This window comes from Homarus americanus, unplaced genomic scaffold (assembly GCF_018991925.1).
Source record: "Homarus americanus isolate GMGI-L3 unplaced genomic scaffold, GMGI_Hamer_2.0 scaffold1024, whole genome shotgun sequence".
Classification (NCBI taxonomy): domain Eukaryota; kingdom Metazoa; phylum Arthropoda; class Malacostraca; order Decapoda; family Nephropidae; genus Homarus; species Homarus americanus.
In genome coordinates, this window is record NW_024715228.1 from 5,353,671 (window position 1) to 5,374,789 (window position 21,119).

Below are 21,119 nucleotides of genomic sequence, written 5' to 3' on the forward strand. Positions count from 1 at the left end.
GGTGAGGGGTGTGTGAGGTGTCGATACACAGTGGGTGTAGTGGTGAGGGTGTGTGAGGGTGTACTGTGACTCCTCCCATACACCTCCTACTCTGTACACTCGGCCTTTGCCTGCACAAAGATGTACAGCACATAATGTTTGAGTAGAGTACTGACAATTATTTCCATCGCCTGAAGATTAACTTAGCCTAACCTATCATAAACTTACCTAACTTTACCTACCTTAACCTAACCCAACTTAAACTAACCTACCTAACCTAACCTTACCTACCTAACCTTACATAACCTAACCTTACCTAACTTAACCTGACCTTACCTAACTTAACCTTACCTTACCTAACTTAACCTTACCTTACCTAACCCTTAAAAAAATTAAAATGTCATTAAAAACTAATGTAGTACCAAAATCCTGGAAGATTGCGATTGTGATATCGATTTTCAAGAAGGAAGATAGATCACTATCCTCTAACTACCGTCCAATCAGTTTAACATCAATTGTAGGCAAATTACTGGAAGCAATAATTTCAAACTCTATTCGAAATCACCTGGAAAAGCACAAGTTGATCAATGATTCCCAACATGGCTTCACAAGTGGGCGTTCATGTCTGACTAATCTATTAACATTCTTTTCAACTGTTTTCGAATCAGTGGATGACGGGACGACTACAATGTGGTATACCTCGACTTTAGCAAAGCCTTCTACAGAGTCCCCACGAAAGACAATGCGAAAAGTGGAGGCTCATGGCATTGGAGGATATTCTAAAATGGATTAGGGCGTGGTTACAGGACAGGAAACAGCGAGTAAGCATTAACGGCGTGTAATTAAATCAGACGAGGACTCCGCAAAACTACAGGAAGATCTAAAAAAAATTAAACATGATTTACAAAATGGCAGATGAAATTTAATGTGGACAAATGTAAAGTATTTAGCCTAGGAGATATAAACAGAAACCAGATATCATATGAACAACGTTGTTATAGAAAAATCAGACTGTGAGAAAGATTTAGGAGTAATGATAAGTAGGAATCATAAACAAAGTAAACAATGTATTTGTTCAAAACCAGGCTGACAAAGTCCTTGGGTTCATACAAAAAGTGTTAGTTACAAGACTAGAGAGAGGTCATCCTAAAAGTATATATTTTGCTTGTGAGACCTCACTTGGATTACTTAATCCATACTAACACTAACTTAACGTCATCTAATATGACCTTTCCTAATATCCCTCATAGAGTTAGGGTGGCTAATCTTTAGGTAAAATAAGGTGGGATGGTTAATCTTCATGCGAGTCGTATAGGCGTGTGTATGACGTGGGAATATAAAAAAAGAGACAAAGCAGAGTCTTACTGAAAAACAGGTGATAAAACAATGATAAGATACGGAGAGTCAGCTATCTCTCTCTCTCTCTTCCACACACACACACACACACACACACACACACACACCCACACCCCCCACACACACACACAAGAGTCAAGCAGTAGATAAGTAGTCACTCGACGATCTTGCTTCAGGAAAACTCAACCACTTGCATCGAATACAAAGTGGTGTTGAGTCGCCTCTCTCTCTCTCTCTCTCTCTCTCTCTCTCTCTCTCTTTCTCAGGAAAGATAACTGGCTCTATTAATACCAGGTACTACAGACACTACCAGGTACTACCGACTACCAGGTACTACAGGCACTACCAGGTACTACAGACACTACCAGGTACTACTGACACTACCAGGTACTACAGACACTGCCAAGTACTACCGACACTACCAGGTACTACAGACACTACCAGGTACTACAGACACTACCAGGTACTACAGACACTACCAGGTACTACAGACACTACCAGGTACTACAGACACTGCCAGGTACTACAGACACTACCAGGTACTACAGACACTACCAGGTACTACAGACACTACCAGGTACTACAGACACTACCAGGTACTACAGACACTACCAGGTACTACAGACACTACCAGGTACTACAGACACTACCAGGTACTACAGACACTACCAGGTACTACAGACACTGCCAAGTACTCCTAATTATTATCAAGTAAGACTAAAATGGGTCAAGGCTGGACGCACCTGTATACTAATACCTGCAGTACAAAATTAACCTTTTGTGGGCTTGTACCGACCACCTGAAGATTCGCCCCCAGCTTATTACACCTGAAGATTCGCCCCCAGCTTATTACACCTGAAGATTAGCCCCCAGCTTATTACACCTCAAGATTAGCCCTCAGCTTATTACACCTGAAGATTAGCCCCCAGTTTATTACACCTGAAGATTAGCCCCCAGCTTATTACACCTGAAGATTAGCCCCAGCTTATTACACCTGAAGATTAGCCCCAGCTTGCACCTGAAGATTAGCCCCAGCTTATTACACCTGAAGATTAGCCCCAGCTTATTACACCTGAAGATTAGCCCCAGCTTATTACACCTGAAGATTAGCCCCAGCTTATTACACCTGAAGATTAGCCCCAGCTTATTACACCTGAAGATTAGCCCCAGCTTATTACACCTGAAGATTAGCCCCAGCTTATTACACCTGAAGATTAGCCCCAGCTTATTACACCTGAAGATTAGCCCCAGCTTATTACACCTGAAGAATAGTCCGAACGTTTGTGAACCATCGATTTTACTGGTGAAATTTTTTGCAAAATTTTTATAACCTTTCAGTAGTAGTAATTGGCTTCTCAAACAAACAAAAATTTGTTCATTTCTAATTTTATTTTCGTTTCATACCTCCACTGTGTAGCTGTTATTGTAGAGCTCTTCAAATTGTGTCTGTTAGTTCTTCTGCCTCAAACACACTTTTTCATATAGTTCTATCTCATTCATTTCGTTATCTATGTGTATATATTTCCCGGCAGTTATGTCTCCTTTAATCTCTGAACCTTTCGTGTTTTATGTACCTCTTGTCTCTCTCCTCTCATCTATCGTTCACTTGTAGTGTACGATCGACCCACTGACCTAACTTGACCTTCAGGTGAAATTTTACTACCCGTTTGGCTACTTTCTTGTGTACTGTCTGTGACTTATGAGACACCCTGTACACTGTCTGTGACTTATGAAACACCCTGTACACTATCTGTGACTTATGAGACACCCTGTACACTGTCTGTGACTTATGAGACACCCTGTACAGTGTACACTGTCTGTGACTTATGAAACACCCTGTACACTATCTGTGACTTATGAGACACCCTGTACACTGTCTGTGACTTATGAGACACCCTGTACACTGTCTGTGACTTATGAGACACCCTGTACACTGTCTGTAACTTATGAAATACCCTGTACACTGTCTGTAACTTATGAAACACCCTGTACACTGTAATGACTTATGAGACACCCTGTACACTGTGGTGACTTATGAGACACCCTGTACACTGTGGTGATTTATGAGCTACCCTGTACACTGTCTGTAACTTATGAAACACCCTGTACACTGTAATGACTTATGAGACACCCTGTACACTGTGGTGACTTATGAGACACCCTGTACACTGTGGTGACTTATGAGACACCCTGTACACTGTGGTGACTTATGAGACACCCTGTACAGGTGTCTTACAGGTAGGAGAATAACAAAAGGTGTCTTCCAGGTGGGATAATAACAACAGGTGTCTTACAGGTGGGATAATAACAACAGGTGTCTTCCAGGTGGGATAATTTGCTGTATGAGAGTGACTTCGTGGAGGACTCAAGCACAATGTATCGCCACAACCCCGTGCGTATGTGGCAACAACAGGTAACTCAATTTAACTTTTGCCTAATTTAATCTAACTTACCCTAATTTAATATTAACCAAACCTAACGTATTTTAACTAACTTTAAACTGAGATAACCTAGTCTAATTCAACACTAACCAAACCTGGCCTAACTTATCCTAATTTAACACTAACCTAACCTAACTTATCCTAATTTAACACTGACCTAACATAACTTACCCTAATTTAACACTACCTTAACCTAACGTAACCTAATTTAACTTTTCCTAATTTAACACGAACCTAACCTAACTTATCCTAATTTAACAATAACCTAACCTAACTTATCCTAATTTAACACTGACCTAATATAGCTTACCCTAATTTAACACTACCTTAACCTAACAACTTACCCTAATTTAACACTAGCCCTAACCTAATATATCCTAACTCAACACTAACTTAACGAATCCAAACGTATCCTAATTTAACACGAACCTAACCTAACTTATCCTAATTTAACACGAACCGAATCTAACTTATCTTATTTTAACACTAACCTAACCTAACTTATCCTAATTTAACACTACCCTGATCTAACATACAGTAATATAACTTTAACCTGAAATAACTTAGTCTAAATTAACTTTCACCGAGCCTAACCTAATTTACCCTAACTTATCTTAACCTGACCCAGATTAACATAACTCTGCCCTGATCTAACCTAACTTAGTCGAACTTAAATTTAGCTTGACCAAATATATCTATCAGTTTAAGCGTGTGGCTGTCAGTTTAAGAGTGTGGCTGTCGGTTTAAGAGTGTGGCTGTCAGTTTAAGAGTGTGGCTGTCAGTTTAAGAGTGTGGCTGTCAGTTTAAGAGTGTGGCTGTCAGTTTAAGAGTGTGGCTGTCGGTTTAAAAGTGTGGCTGTCAGTTTAAGAGTGTGGCTGTCAGTTTAAGAGTGTGGCTGTCAGTTTAAGAGTGTGGCTGTCAGTTCAAGAGTGTGGCTGTCAGTTCAAGAGTGTGGCTGTCAGTTTAAGAGTGTGGCTGTCAGTTTAAGAGTGTGGCTGCCAGGTTAAGTGTGGCTGCCAGGTTAAGTGTGGCTGTCGGTTTAAAAAGTGTGGCTGTCAGTTTAAGAGTGTGGCTGTCAGTTTAAGTGTGGCTGTCAGTTTAAGAGTGTGGCTGTCAGTTCAAGTGTGGCTGTCAGTTCAAGAGTGTGGTCAGTTTAAGTGTGGCTGTCAGTTTAAGAGTGTGGCTGTCAGTTTAAGAGTGTGGCTGTCAGTTTAAGAGTGGCTGTCGGTTTAAGCGTGTTGCTGTCAGTTTAAGTGTGTGGCTGTCAGGTTAAGAGTGTGGCTGTCGGTTTAAGCGTGTTGCTGTCAGTTTAAGAGTGTGGCTGTCAGTTTAAGCGTGTTGCTGCCAGGTTAAGAGTGTGGCTGTCAGGTTTAGAGGTATAGCTTTCGGGTTAAGAGGTGTGGCTGTCAGTTTCAGCGTGTGGCTGTCGGTTTAAGAGTGTGGCTGTCGCTTTCAGAGTGTGGCTGTCGCTTTCAGAGTGTGGCTGTCGCTTTCAGAGTGTGGCTGTCGGTTTAAGAGTGTGGCTGTTAGTTTAAGAGCGTGGCTGTTAGTTTAAGAGTTTGGCTGTCATTGTATTCAAGGGGTTTAATCAGCATACTCAAAGAGCTTAATTATCGTACTCGGGGGGGGGGGGTAAATTATCGTACTCAGGGGAGAATTATCGTACTCCGGGGATAAATCTTCGTATTCAATGAGTTGAAATGTCGTACTTTGGATTAAATCATCGTACTCAAAGAAATAAATTATCGTATTCAAGGAGATAAAATATCGTACTCAAGGGGTTAAATCATCGTACTCAGGGTGATAAATCATCGTAATCTAGGGAATAAATCATCGTACTCAAGGGATAATTCTTCATGCTCAGCGGGATAAATCATTGTACTCAAGGAAATAAATTAAAGGTACTCAAGAGGATAAAGTATCGTACGCAGGGGGATAAAATATCGTACTCAAGAGCTTAAATCATCGTACTCAGGGTGGTAAATCATCGTACTGAAGGGAATAAATCATCGTACTCAAGGGAATAAATTATCGTACGCAAGGTATTTGTTGTTGACAGGAGGTGCGTGGTTGGCTGTACTCCGTGTGTGTGGAGAACGGTATCGACGCGAGGAACATTGATGGCTTCGCGGATTGTACTGGAGCCCAGCTGTTGGCCATGTCACAAGACCAATTTACTGATCTTAACACACTACACGGCAAACTGTTCTACCAAGCCCTTATGAACTTCAGACGGGAAGCTCCCAATCTTCCTTCCTCTTCCTACCAAGGTAATTAAGTGCTTTTCACACACACACACACACACACACGCGCATCTACACGTGCACACGCACGCAAGGTCACACACACACACACACACACGCACCCACACACACACACACCCACACACACACAAATGCATGCAAGCACAACACACACTACACACATACTACCACTACTTTGCTGTCACTCGGAATCGATTATGACGATCATCCAACTATGATATAATGATATGAGTTATTAAGGATGTCACCTAGGTTGGTGAATTCTGAGGAGGCTAAAGAGGCCGATACGGGACCGGCAGGGCCGTCAACAGAAGTTGAACAGGTGGGGGAGGGGGCAGCGTCTTTCCGGCTTTGGCGCTTGTCTGTTTCGTTATGCAGTCGGGCTAACTCGGCAGTAATGACACCTTCTTCTGTGGTGCTCCTCCAAACGTTACGGTGTAGAGTAATCGTCTTCGAGGTGAGGAGATCGATTTGGCACTTTTCCAGGTTTGTCTTAAAATTATCCTTAAACCTCTTCAATTACCCGCCAGTGTTACGTTTACTATTCGTTAGATGACTGTAAAGTGGCTGCTTTGGCAGTCTACTGTCGTCCATGCCGGTAACATGGCCAGTCCAGCGTAGTTGTTCATGGATAATGGTAGCCTCGATGCTCCTACAGTTGGTGTCAGCAAGAATACTGGCATTTGTTCTTTTGTCTTCCCAGCAAACTCAGAGGATGGAACGTAGACTACGTTGGTGAAAGTTTTCAAGTTCCTTGAGGTGCCTCCTGTACAATATGTGACCCTTGTCTCGCTGCCATATAGCAGGGTGAGGAGGACCACTGCTCGATATATGCTTAACTTAGTAGATAATTTCAGCTCTCTACTGATGAAAACACGGTTTCGGAGTCTGCCAAGGCATGAGATGCACATCTGATCCGATTCTGAATCTTTTCATCGATGTCCACGGTGGTGGACAGGTGGGAGCCGAGATACCGGAAGTGGGTAACATTAGTGAGGGTAGTACCTTTAAGCTGGTTGGATGGTGAAGGTGTGGCTGAACCAGGGACAGGCTGAAAGAGAATCTGAGTCTTACGTACATTCACCTCAAGGCCGGAGTGTGCATACGCATCTGCGTAGGTGTTCAGGATCTCCTGTAGGTCGCATTCAGTGTTAGCGACAAGGGTGAGGTCGTCTGCATACTGAAGTTCAGTAATGGAAGCTGCCTACACCTTTATTGCTGCCTGGAGTCGTCTTTTGTTAAAAAGACCCTTCATCCGGTACCGGATGTCCACCCCGCCGGCTAAGATTGCGCTGGCACGAGTAAGGAAGGCAGCCAAGAAAATGGAAATGAGTTGGTGCCAGTACACATCCTTGTTTAACCCCCTTTTGGATGGGGAAGAACTCAGACTGGGTGCCATCATGCAGGACACTGCCGTTGATGCCATCGTGAAGTTGCCTCACAATGGCGATGAGGGTCCACCAGAGAGCTTCTCTGTTGACTGAGTCGAATGCCTTGGTTAGGTCGCTGAAGGCCATGTACAGGCCACAACGCTGTTCTCTGCACTTTTCCTGTATCTAATGTGCAGCAAAGATCATGTCAGTGGTTCCACGTGATGGTCTAAAGCCACATTGAGGTTCTGGGAGGAAGTTTTCTGCCTCAGGAAGAAGTCTGTTTAGGGACTCGGGTGATAATTTTGCCAGCTACAGACTGCAGGGAGATCCCACGGTAGTTGCCACAGTCTGACTGGTCTCCCTTTTGCTTATAAATATTGACTATGGAGGCGTCTTTAAGAGCTTGGGGAATTCCCATATATTCTCCAGGAGAGAGTGGAGACGTCTGGTAAGCAGAGGTCCTCCTGCTTTATACACCTCGGCTGGGATTCCATCAGGCCCTGAGGCTTTTGTTATTTTTCATCCGTTTGATGGCAATAGCTACCTCATCCAGGGATGGTGGATAGCTGAGGTGGGTCAGCTCTGGATGCTGAGGCACCTGCTGGGTAGTCAGGACATCCACATCGTTGTTTCGGTTGAGCAATGAATAGTAGTGTTCTTTCCAGCGCTGAAGGAGGCCTTCGTCGTCTTCAATTATGGAGTTCCCATCGGATGAGTGGAGGGGGGCTGCGCCGCGAGTGATTGGAATTAAAAAATTACCGCATCTTGTGCTGATCTGCAATTTTTTGTGCTTCACATGCTTTATTTTTAAACCGGTCGTTCTTTAGATTGTGAAGTTCCCGCTGCGAAGCCGCTTTCTTCTTGCGGAAGGTATCAGCTTTGGTCTGAAACTGAGGGTTTTTCTGCCAGTCAGTTAAAGCAGCACGTTTATCATCGACGAGTACATTGATTTCCGGGTCGTTTTCATCAAACCAGTCCTGGTGTATTCTTTCGATCTGGCCGAGGGTCTCTCTGCAAGTTTTTGTCATGACAGTGTCGAGAATATCCCATTCGGCACTGGGATTTGGGTTGTTTGTTGTTGGGTTATTTATCAGCCCATGTTCGAGCTGCTCTCTGAAAGCATGTGCTACCACTGGATTCTCCAGACACTTAGTGTTAAAACCTCTACTGGAGGCTTGCTGCCTTCGCCGTTTTGGGGCGACGTGAAGCGAGGGCTTGGCTTTGACGAGCAGATGATCAGTGTCTCAGTGGTCTGAGCCACGCACGGCACGGGTCATGCGGACATCTCGGCGATCTCTTTCAATGACAATGATGTAGTCAATGAGATGCCAGTGTTTGGATTGTGGGTGTTGCCACGAACCCTTGAACTTGTAGGCCTGCCTAAACATGGTATTGGTGCAGCACACTTGATGGGGAGGAGTAGGCCGTCAGGAATACACTTCGCAATTTCATTTCTCCCTTTGGTTCCCTGCCAAATGCCAGCATCTCTGCCATCTCTGGCAATGAAGTCACCAAGGAGCACAACTTTATCTTCCGTGGGGATAGAGGTTAGCACCCTGTCGAGGTAGGCGTAAAAGGCCTTCTTGATGTCATCCTCTGCATCCAGTGTTGGAGCATATGCATTCAAGAATAAGGCATGACCTGAGTGATTCAGTGGGAGTCTGAGCGTCATGAGGCGCTTGTTGAACCCAATAGGCATTTCAGTTAGCATGTGTAGGATGCGTTGGTGGATGGCAAAGCCAACTCCATAAATGCGGTTTCACTCCGCAGCAGGCTTACCCTTCCAGTAGAAGGTATAGCCAGACCCCCGTTCTGTGAGTTGACCCTCGTCTGGGAGCCAGGACTCACTGATGGCTGCTGTGTCGATGTTATACCTAGCCAGCTCTTTTGCCACAAGGGCGGTTCTTCTTTAGGATGCTCATTTGTGCCAGTATTCAGAAGGGTCCTAACATTCCATGCAGCGACCATAAGAGGTCGTATAGGATGTTTTTATTTGTATCTGTGATTTTGATTGTGTTTTCGACTGCATACGGATGACCTTACTGGTTGTTTTTTTAGGCAGGCTATGTTTCGGGCACCTTTTCTAGCCCCCTCCCCATGTAGGATGAGCAGAGTGGGCCCTCGAAAGAGCTGCTCAGTCGCACAAACAGGATCGGATAGCACTGCTGTCCAGATCCCAGTGCATCAACGACCATCTTATCTGTGCCGCCCATGTGTAGAGTTGTGACTAGAGACTCCCGGCAGTCATCACTGCCTGTCCCCGTCGCCTCTCGTCCGCCGCCATTGAACTTTTGGTGGTATTGGGGTTTTGATGATGATAGCGAGAGGTATGATGAGCTGGATGATGAATGAGCTGGATGATGGCTGCGCTTGAGTTGATTTATGTGGTGAGGCAGGAGCGCAGGCTGCAAACACACATCATGGCTCCCCCCTTTTCCTAATCCAGTGGTGCAAGTGTTGCAACGACTAGGGAAAGGGAGAGTTGCAATGGATTGACAATAGCCCGGTTTGTTGGGTTTAGCCTTAGTAGCCTGTCCATCATGAATTGCCTTCGTCCGTTGGTGTAGTCGTTGGGTTCCCATGTTGGCCATCTCTTCTGCCTATACAGCCGTTGGGGTCGTGTTGGAGCTCTGTTATCATGTCTGCCTGATGCGGGACTCCACCGCAGATTGTTCATCTGGGGTTTACTCCCGTAGCTTTATACCTATCAAGATTAATCCGCAAGGCAGCGGGGCAATGGTTGGTAGGCGCCAGAACGTGTCCACATGCCAGTGGGCCTATACGCCGTCCTTCTGGGGCCCACTGCTGCTCCGAGATCCCCTGCTGGTCTAGCCTGGGCCCACAAGGCACCCAGTACCGTGTGTTGCCACGAGGAGGCACAGCAGGAGTCTTGATGGTGAGGAGGCTGTGTACTGGCAGGGGAGGACTTATGCAAGTTGCTTCCCTGTTCGTCACGAGGGCTAGCCAGCGGCGATAGCTGGAAGGGAGAGGAAGCAATGTTTGCACCTTAACACTAACATAATGCTGCCACACTAGACGCATTTCGCCACCCTGTGTGCGCGCACACACACACACACACGCATGCACACACACACGCATGCACACACACACAAACACACACACGCACACACGCACGCGCACGCACGCACGCGCACACGCACGCATGCACACACGCATGCATGCACACACGCAAGCATGCGCATACACACGCACGCACGCACTATACTTGTATTTCACTATATCAATGTACAGTCACAATCCAAAGTTTCTGGAGGGAAGGGGAAGCCAAGGTTAAATAAAGACCTGACAAACAGACATACCCTTTGCTGTCTGCTGTCGTTACACATTAATATTCAGAAAATATTTATAGCCCTACCAACATATTATATCATGGCAATGTTTTGAATCTTAGCTTTTACCTGTGTTTTCGTGTTGGAGTGTGGGCCCCACCATCACTGTTGAAGTGTGGGCCCCACCATCACTGTTGAAGTGTGGGCCCCACCATCACTGTTGAAGTGTGGGCCCCACCATCACTGTTGGAGTGTGGGCCCCACCATCACTGTTGAAGTGTGGGCCCCACCATCACTGTTGAAGTGTGGGCCCCACCATCACTGTTGAAGTGTGGGCCCCACCATCCCCACCATCACTGTTGAAGTGTGGGCCCCACCATCACTGTTGAAGTGTGGGCCCCACCATCACTGTTGAAGTGTGGGCCCCACCATCACTGTTGAAGTGTGGGCCCCACCATCACTGTTGAAGTGTGGGCCCCACCATCACTGTTGAAGTGTGGGCCCCACCGTCACTGTTGAAGTGTGGGCCCCACCATCACTGTTGGAGTGTGGGCCCCACCATCACTGTTGAAGTGTGGGCCCAACCATCACTGTTGGAGTGTGGGCCCCACCATCACTGTTGAAGTGTGGGCCCCACCATCACTGTTGAAGTGTGGGCCCCACCATCACTGTTGAAGTGTGGGCCCCACCATCACTGTTGAAGTGTGGGCCCCACCATCACTGTTGAAGTGTGGGCCCTACCATCACTGTTGGAGTGTGGGCCCCACCATCACTGTTGGAGTGTGGGCCCCACCATCACTGTTGGAGTGTTGGCCCCACCATCACTGTTGATGTGTTGGCCCCACCATCACTGTTGAAGTGTGGGCCCCACCATCACTGTTGAAGTGTGGGCCCCACCATCACTGTTGGAGTGTGGGCCCCACCATCACTGTTGAAGTGTGGGCCCCACCATCACTGATGTGAGTGTGGGCCCCACCATCACTGTGAAGTGTGGGCCCCACCATCACTGTTGAAGTGTGGGCCCCACCATCACTGTTGAAGTGTGGGCCCCACCATCACTGTTAGAGTGTGGGCCCCACCATCACTGTTGAAGTGTGGGCCCCACCATCACTGTTGAAGTGTGGGCCCCACCATCACTGTTGGAGTGTCGGCCCCACCATCACTGTTGAAGTGTGGGCCCCACCATCACTGTTGGAGTGTGGGCCCCACCATCACTGTTGAAGTGTGGGCCCCACCATCACTGTTGAAGTGTGGGCCCCACCATCACTGTTGGAGTGTGGGCCCCACCATCACTGTTGATGTGTTGGCCCCACCATCACTGTTGAAGTGTGGGCCCCACCATCACTGTTGAAGTGTGGGCCCCACCATCACTGTTGGAGTGTGGGCCCCACCATCACTGTTGGAGTGTGGGCCCCACCATCACTGTTGGAGTGTGGGCCCCACCATCACTGTACCTCACCAGTCACCAAACAACTGAATGAGTGTATGTCCTTTCTTCAACCTTGACTTTGCCTTCCCTCCAGCCAGTGGGTAAAGTAACATTGGTTTGTGACTACCAGTAGTGTACCACAGTACTACTGTACCACAGTATCACTCTACCACAGTATCACTCTACCTCATTACCACTGTACCACTGCTACTCTGTACTACTGCACATCTGTATCACTGCTATATTGTACAATTGCACCTCTGTACCATTACACCATTGCACCCCTGTTATTGTACCACTGCACCATTGTATCATTGTACTACTGTACTACTGCACCACTTGTTACAGGGCATTATGAGCAGCAACTGTACCACCACTCACAAACAGCAGCACATGGTAGCCTCCATACAGAACCAACTGGTCAGACCTACTACAACCTGCAGCCCCGCCACGCTTCTTCATCTGGCCAGCACCTCGACTCATGGCGTCCTTGTTACCCAAACACTACCGACTACTCATACTCTTCCCACCCCAATACCACACCCAACAACACTTACCACCCCTCTACTGCACCCAACAACACTTACCACCCCTCTACTACACCCAACAACACTTACCACCCCTCTACGGCACCCAACAACACTTACCACCCCTCTACTGCACCCAACAACACTTACCACCCCTCTACTGCACCCAACAACACTTACCATCCCTCTGCTACACCCAACGACACTTATCACCCCTCTACTACACCCAGCAACACTTATCACCCCTCTACTACACCCAACAACACTTGGCAACCTCTTAATACACTCACTATAAAGACAGAGTTTCTAGATAGGAGTAATCCGAACAGTTATGAGGAAGCCAGCACGTCTGCAGAGTTTAGTCCGTCTGCAAGCGCATGTCAACCCTCGCCTTCGTACGTAAACGGTTAGTTCTTGTTGTCTTTCATTTAAGTCTTATGTTCACGTTGGTCTTCCTCTTCAGTTTATATTTCATCACTAGTTGAATGTCCTTTGTTGTCTTTTATAGCCAAATGTGCTTTTAATTGTCTCTGTTTATTACCATTTCTTGGTTTTCTTTTACAGAGGAACAAGTGCTTGGTGAAGCTCCCAAGAGAGGAAGGAGTAAGTATTACTACATTCTACGTCAGTTAACGTATTTTTCTTTTCTTTTTTCCTTCTTTTATTCTCTTCACCACTGATCGGCTCGTTTGCCGCTTGGGCGATCGGTCACATCTCTGTTACGCACTGTTGTCAAGTACTGGGCATGAACTGGCTCCTGAATATATCTGCATCTTCTTCAGTGTTGGTCAAGTCTGGTCTTGAAAGAGCTCACACTCGGTGCTGTCACAACACTCTATGGTAGATTGTTCCAAGAGTTCACAATAATTCTTAATCAGAAAAAAATTGCCCTCACTGTTTTCTGGACTTGGGCTTTTTCAACCTTGAGGTGTGACCCTGTGGGTCGAACGTCCGCCAGCTCCAGGTATGTACAGTTGGCCACACTTCTGACTTTACCACTTAACGCTGCCAATCCTTTCTCTCCCTGAGGTATGAACCACCGAACCCTGAAGTGTAAATTCGAAAAATTCAATAGTGAGCGAGTGAGCGAGCAGGAGGGGTTGATTTTGCCACTGACCGGGGCTAGTTTATTGTGCACCCCATACTCATCCTGTGAGCGGTAGCGCAAAAGGATTACAGAGTAGAGTTCACAAAGGGTCAGTATAACTAGCCCCCGTGGTCAGGATATTATGGCATTAAATTTTAGAGTACAGGAATGTGAGGCAGTATGTCTGGCCGCACACTTTACATTTAGTCTTGTTCACATCTGTTTGAGGAACATACTGCCAGAGGTACTTCTATCCTAACCTTAGTCTAGTGGGTCCCAAACTGGGGGGCGTGAGGTGGGTACAGGGGGGTTGTTAAGCCATCTGCCAAAATTTGTTATTTTTTGTTCAAAAAGAATATAATGAAGAAACTCTTTCAGGAGTAACTCTCTCTCCGTTTGAATCTCCCACACATCCGTGCAAAACCAAAGTATAGCAGTCACCCCTATCCGTTTTCTATCATTTCATCTCTCTCTCCTTACGCGTCTTGTACTTGTCATGGATCCCATACTGACTCACACTACTCACACTGCTCGTATCTTTCACAACACTACCAGCCACCGATCCTCCCTCATCTTCAGTTACGGTATGTTATAATTTATCTCAAACTGTGTGTTTTAGTTTTTCGTTGGAAAGCGCTATTTTCGGTCTAGCTCTTTACGATGGGAGTTGATAAGATCTCCTTACTACACTGGAAATAAGGTCGAAAACCCTTTGAAAATAGGGTAGAACATCGATTTGTGGCAGACAAGAAAGTATCAGCTTGGCTTTCGCGTCGTCAGGTGCTCTCGTCCCGTCAATGAACTATTGATGAAAAAAGAAGTTTTGGGGGCTGAACAGTGAGACAGTGAGGTATTACTTGTATATGGAATTCCGCGTTATGCACTGTTGAGGTATATAGGTAGCCTCGTGTTTCCTAGCTGGAATTAGTGAAATACTACTACGACCCCATAGTTGTCACGGGCAATCCCCGTAACGTGACTGCACCCAAAGACAGAGTTATTGGTGACCAGGGTATTATTCGTTTCAGCTACTCGTTCATATTATTGGTATTTAGAATAAATGTCCTTTTCCATACATTCTGAGTATTTTAATTACACCTTATACTACTTGTCTGCTATCTCTATATTCTGTGCTCGGCTCACCCTTACATGAGTCAGCCTTTGCGATACAGTTCCCAGATAATCAAACAAATATGATTTTACTTCATAAGATCGTGACCATTGCTTGAAATACCTGTACTGGGTATCACTTGTATTTGTATTTTCATCATAACTGCCTCATCAAAATGAGAGGACACAACATTATTCTACTCCGTACATTGTCTGCAATGATTCCACTACCAGCAGCCCAGAGTAAGAGTTGGTGGTGGAGGCAGGGCAGGTGGAGTCGAGGGTTCCCTCTCGTGCACAACATAGAAACTTTATTACTTTTAAGGCCTTTATGCAACAGCTAAATCACTTTGCATCATAAATTCTTCATCTGATAAATATAATAATAATGAGACTGGCAATAGTTTGTTACCCATTAACTTAACTGTTTGGCACATTTGTACTGTACTATGTGGCTTGCTGATTCTCTACAGGACAGCTGCCAACTGAACTATATTTGTTCACATCAAGCTCGTATTATAACAAATATGTGTTGCCCACGTCCTGACTGTTATGATTAATAATTAACCCTTTTAGTACGACCTCTCCTTACCTACTTTAATGTGTTGTCTAATGGCAGACCCTGCTGCCATATGGCATCACAAAAATTGTGCTAATCTGACTTTTTGCCTCATTTACACACAATTGCAGGGTCTCAATTGTTTCTCTTACTATTGACAACACAACATACTGTATATAACCTTTCTCACTCTTGATCGGTTTTATTCTTTCTATTCTTTTATTTGTTCTATGATATCAGCTGACAATAGTATTACAGCGGGCCTTCTAGGATGGGTCCCACTCGTCAGGAAGGTTGTGGACCCCAAGGCCGACCTGATCATCAAACTACCGGGGCCTCAACATACGTCACCGCGGTTACTGGAGGATCGGCTTTTTTTAAACTTCATTTTTCCAACATTCGCGGCCTTAGATCCAATTTTCCTTCTGTGCAGCACCATTTATTAACCTTTTCCTCCGACCTCTTGCTACTATACTCTCTCTCTCTCTCTCTCTCTCTCTCTCTCTGATAATAAATACTGAGGCAGCCTCTGTTGTGGTTACAGAAGAGCGAGGACCCAAATTATGGGAGTTTTTACTGGCGCTGCTCGATGACCCAGCTAGTAACCCGTCCATCATCCGCTGGGAGAACCAGGCACAACACATCTTCAGGCTCATCAACCCTCAGGAAGTTGCGCTCAGGTGGGGCCAACGTCGACCAAAACACAACACTCTGCCCTATGATTACTTCGCCCGGGCACTCAGGTAGATAAACCGCCTCTCACCTGCTTGTTGACTTATTACCTCACACAGGTAGATAAACTGCCTCTCACCTGCTAGTTGACCCATTATCTCACAGAGTGAATATATGTATGAATGTCTTATTTGTAGACATTCATTATGTGTACATATGAATACATTTTCATCATGTGTACGTGTGTGGATAAATATTCGTCATGTGTACGTGCGTAGACATATTCATCATGTGCACAGGTGTAAACATATTCACCATGTGTACTCGTGTAGACATGCTCATCATGTATACGTGTGTAGATAAATATTCACCGTATGTACATGTAGACATAATCTTACTCATCAATAGCAAGACATTACAAGACATATTAACGTTATTTCAGATACCACTACAAGACGGGCATGTTGGTCTCAGTTCCCGAGAGAAAACTTGTGTACAGGTTTGGAGACAAAGTGTTCGAGCGGAGTCATTCAGCTGACACGGAGACTTTTCATGATGACTACTAATGGCTCTTGGTGGCTCCTGATGGATCTAGGTGGCTCCTGCTGGTTACTTGTGGCTACTGGTGGCTACTGGTGGCTCTTGATGGCTACTGGTGGCTGCTGGTGGCTCCTCATGGCTACTGGTGGCTCCTCATGGCTACTGGTGGCTCTTCATGGCTACTGGTGGCTCCCGATGGCTACTGGAGGCTCCTGGTGGCTGCTGGTGGCTCCTCATGGCTACTGGTGGCTCCTCATGACTACTGCAGGCTCCTGATATCTATTGGTGGCTCCCGATGGCTACTGGTGGCTCCCGATGGCTACTGATGGCTACTGGTGGCTCTTTATGGCTACTGGTGTCTCCTGGTCGGTTCTGATGTCTACTGGTGGCTCCTGATGTCTCCTGATGGCTACTGGTGGCTCTTGATGGCTACTGGTGTCTCCTGGTCGGTTCTGATGTCTACTGGTGGCTCTTGATGTCTCCTGAAGGCTCCTGATGGCTACTGGTGGCTCTTGATGGCTACTGGAGGCTACTGTAGAAGAAAATTAACGTTTGCAAACAATAAGTGTATCTCTGTAGCTTTACAGATCTCATACAACCATGGGATATCTGATAGACCCTACCGACTGTCACCTTGACTCGCACTGCCCCCTCCAAGCCACTGCCCCCCCCTCCCCAAGCCACTGCCCCCTCCCTGCCCCACTCACTGCCCTCCCCAAGCCACTGCCCTCCCCCAAGCCACTGCCCTCCTTCCCAAGCCATTGCCCTCCTTCCCAAGCCACTGCCCTTCCTTCCTGCCACTGCCCTCCTTCCCAAGCCACTGCCCCAAGCCATTGTCCCCAAGCCATTGCCCCCCAAAAGCCACTGCCTCCCCCCAAGCCACCACCCCACCCCCACACGTGTTGCAAAGTGTGGTCCATCTGTGTATATAATAGCCTGTGTACTAGCTTTGTATATACTTCGCTCGTGAACTTGGTACAGTAACGTGTTTATGGGCTGGGTGACGGGAAAACTATGCTGTAAGATTTATATTAATACAGTATTATGTCACAAGATGTTGTACGTGCCGTGTACACCATTGTGGGAGAGGAAGTTATTTATTTTACTTCTTTTATTTCGTAATTTTTATTCTTTATTTTCTTTATTTCTTTATGCTTGTTTCCGTGTTTTATTCTCTACTTCAATTTCTCTTTCTTTCAATTTCTTACTTTTTTATTCCTTCTGTTTTATATTTCTTAGTAATTTTACTTCTTATACACATAACCTTTAACCTTTTAACATGTGGTAGCGTGGTGAGGTCTAGGGGACATGGATTCAGTTGTATTTAATGGTACCAAGATATGGAGAAGAAACAAAGGCATTTACTGCAGCGGTAATGACACCCCCAACACACAATAAAGAAGGTTTATTTAAAATGAAGTTGAGTATCTGAACACTTTACCAGAACCTAAACACTTGAACCACTCCTTAGGGTTCAATCACGACTTGACCAAATTTACGTCAACTCTGATACGAATTACATAGACCACTTGCCTTACTTCAACGACAGCCAAACAAGTATTCAACGTTAACAGTAAAATGGATGTAGTTGAATGTTGGTGTCCATTTTGCTGAGTCTTCGTAGTTTTGTGAGTTATAAGTGGGCAAGCATTGTTTTATGTGTTTTGTTATTTCTGTTCTTGTTATTGTGAGTCCCAGCATTTTGCCTTCATTGGAGTATTGTATATGTTCGTTGTTGACTGTGATTGGTGCTGGGTTTGTTTTAGCAACATTAATTATCTTTTGATTCTGCGCGGTATGCAAGAATTAAACTGATATCAAGTACATATAGGAAGGCAATACTACTTTGTGGTGAGCCGGCCAACCGCAGCCCTAAGTCTACTCATGAATATAGTGATACAATTCAGAGTTTTTCTATTGTTGACAGGTTCTGCTGTCGAGGTTAGTGAGTTTCTTCGATACTTTTACTTTTTACTTTTATCCTCTTTACCACTGATCGGCTCGTTAGCCGCTTGGGCGATCGGTTACGTCTTAAGTCTGTTACACATGTTGGCAAGTACTGGACATGCACTGGGTAAAACTGACAATAATTTCAAGACACTCATCGGATTCGCTAAGGTCTGTAAATCAAGGAAATATAACTTCAGTATTGAATTGCTATATCATAACTTCACGAGACATACCACTGATCAGCTGCTTGCCTGGCAGTCAAAACACATCGTCTTAACATAATTTACACTGCACGTAAAAATAGATGAAGCCTTCAACATATACTCAATACACCTTGACTGCTTCAGCACACGGTAGGTATATTTGACTTGGCTACTCATACAGATTACATGTATACATTTAAATTTACACTATAGAAGCGCACTTTACGCAAAGAGAGAAAATGGACGGTATTTCTCACCAGAGAAAGCGAGTCTCGAGGGGCGACTCCGTAGTTTTGCGCATGTTTTGTGGACATGGAAGCATAATATGACAAAGTAGTGGTGAAAATATAAGCTGTGTAATTATGACCATGATAGTGTCGTATAAATATGTTAATTGTTTAAGTAGCTTTAACAGTGCCTAATGTACCAAGTACATTATAGTATAGCTGTACTCTAGTGTGACAAATATTAAGGTCAGGAGTCGAATTATCTGTGATACTTATAAGTGCCTTTAATTAGCACTAAGATGATGCAGTATTCCATTATAACTGTGACCTATTCTCTCTGTAGGGGAGATGGTGCGCCTCTCTCTCTGTAGGGAAGATAGTGCTGTGCTTGTGTGATATGTCTCTCTCTCTTGCAGTGTAGTGGCCAGGTATTAGCAAAATACCACTTGTATATAAGGACTTCTGGTATAAGGTGATTTTTAATAAACATAATAATACTTAATACAAACATAGTGTTTTAATGTCTTTTTGATCAGTGTCGTGATGACAACAGCACTGAGAACTGTATACCTGCGTTGTCGTTATACATGTTGAACAGAGACGTTACCGAGAACAAATTCTGGCTTGAATGTCATGTACACTAATACTGACACGTTCCTTGATAAGAGAGAGGAGTTTGAAACACTACTAAGAGTACACCAACCAGATATTGCAGGAGTTGTAGAACTGTTGTTCAAGAACAGGAGAATCGACCCAGAGGAATGTGAGTTCAGTATTGCTGGATATGACTCATTTACGAACCTAACTCAAGAATCCTGCAGGAGGGGTGTGGTTATTTACGCTAGGCAAGACCTTAGAGCCAGCCAGGCGAGGGTACAGGGAGAGGATGTTTTTGAAGAGTCCAAGTGGTGTAAAATTAAATTAAAGGGAGGGGACTTACTTATCGTCGGGTGTATCTACAGATCCCCAAACTGTGGCCCATTAAATCAAAGGAACTTAAGAACCTTAATAAACAATGCGGCGATGCTCAACCCCAGCCACCTCCTTATCATGGGGGACTTTAACTATGGCGACATCGATTGGAGAAACGAGTCAACCCCGAATGACTTGAATAATCCTGCTACTCTTTTTGTAGAAACTCTGAGAGATAATTTTCTGTTCCAACATGTGAGAGACCCGACACATTACAGAGGGGAGCAAACACCCAAACCACTAGACTTCATCATAACAAACGAGGAGAGTATGGTGGCCAAACTGGAACACCACCTTTGCCCCGTGCTGGCACCCGCCAGTCACCATGCATAAAAGCCGTCATTCAGATTTAACTGTTACCTAGTTAAAGATAAGGCCAGGCCGTATGCAAATATTATTACAAGGGAAATTACAATGGGATGAGGAAGAGATGAGGGTATCAACTGCCTGACTTTGGCCAAGGCATAAGAACGGTGACACTACGCTGAACATCAGTAACTAGTAAAATGACCCATTTGATCGATAAATATATGCACGCCACCAAACCAGTGCTTAGGAATACGAGGATCCTTCCACACATGAACCATGCGGCGGTCGACAAATTAAGAAGAAAACCCAGAAATTCAAAGAAGACGTGGGTTGGGTCAAACGATGAGCAAGACAGAGGATGTATGCAAGAGCCAGAAACTGCTAAAGATAGAGTGTAGGAGGGCTGAAAAGGAGTTCCAAAGGCTGGTTGCACGCGAGGTCAAGTCAAACCTAAAGGCGTTTTTAATACATAAAAGTCGAATTGAAAAACGCGAGTAGGGAGACAGACCTGAGGCTTGAAGATGGTAGTTACGCAGATTCTGACCAGGATAAAGCTGGAGGCATTGAACAGCTTTTTTCTCAGTGTCTGGCAAGAGAGGATGCAACTAACCTTCCTGCGTTTGAGGACAGACGGTTCGATTATTGCACTGACCCACATTGTGTTCACAGAAGAGGGTATTAGAAATAAACTGTCCAGGCTAAAGGTCCATAAGAGTCCTGGACCTGACATGGTGCATCCTAGAGTTAAGGGAGCTGTGCAACGAGCTTGAAAGAGCCCCAAGATTCTGTTTTGTAAATGCCTGATGAACAAAATGGTCCCCCAGTGAATGG

General features: G+C 45.3%; 1 protein-coding gene across 1 annotated transcript; it reads left to right on the forward strand.

The window, feature by feature from the left end:
* The first annotated feature begins 3,709 nt into the window (after positions 1-3,709).
* LOC121856416 (ETS translocation variant 2-like) lies at positions 3,710-17,303 on the forward strand. The gene is made up of 8 exons (XM_042352016.1): positions 3,710-3,748; positions 4,779-4,961; positions 5,233-5,301; positions 5,836-6,046; positions 12,481-13,065; positions 13,224-13,262; positions 15,960-16,158; positions 16,530-17,303. Exons 1-8 carry the CDS (start codon positions 3,710-3,712, stop codon positions 16,651-16,653), a joined length of 1,449 nt encoding a protein of 482 aa, XP_042207950.1. The 3' UTR covers positions 16,654-17,303.
* Positions 17,304-21,119: the final 3,816 nt, after the last annotated feature.

Excerpts from the sequence above, each read along its gene's own strand:
- LOC121856416 (XM_042352016.1), top strand. The coding sequence starts at position 3,710 with ATGTATCGCCACAACCCCGTGCGTATGTGGCAACAACAG. Across the intron at positions 4,962-5,232 it reads GTCAGTTTAAGAGTGTGGCT|AGTGTGGCTGTCGCTTTCAG; the intron begins GTCAGTTTAAGA and ends TGTCGCTTTCAG. Across the intron at positions 13,066-13,223 it reads CTCGCCTTCGTACGTAAACG|AGGAACAAGTGCTTGGTGAA; the intron begins GTTAGTTCTTGT and ends TTTCTTTTACAG.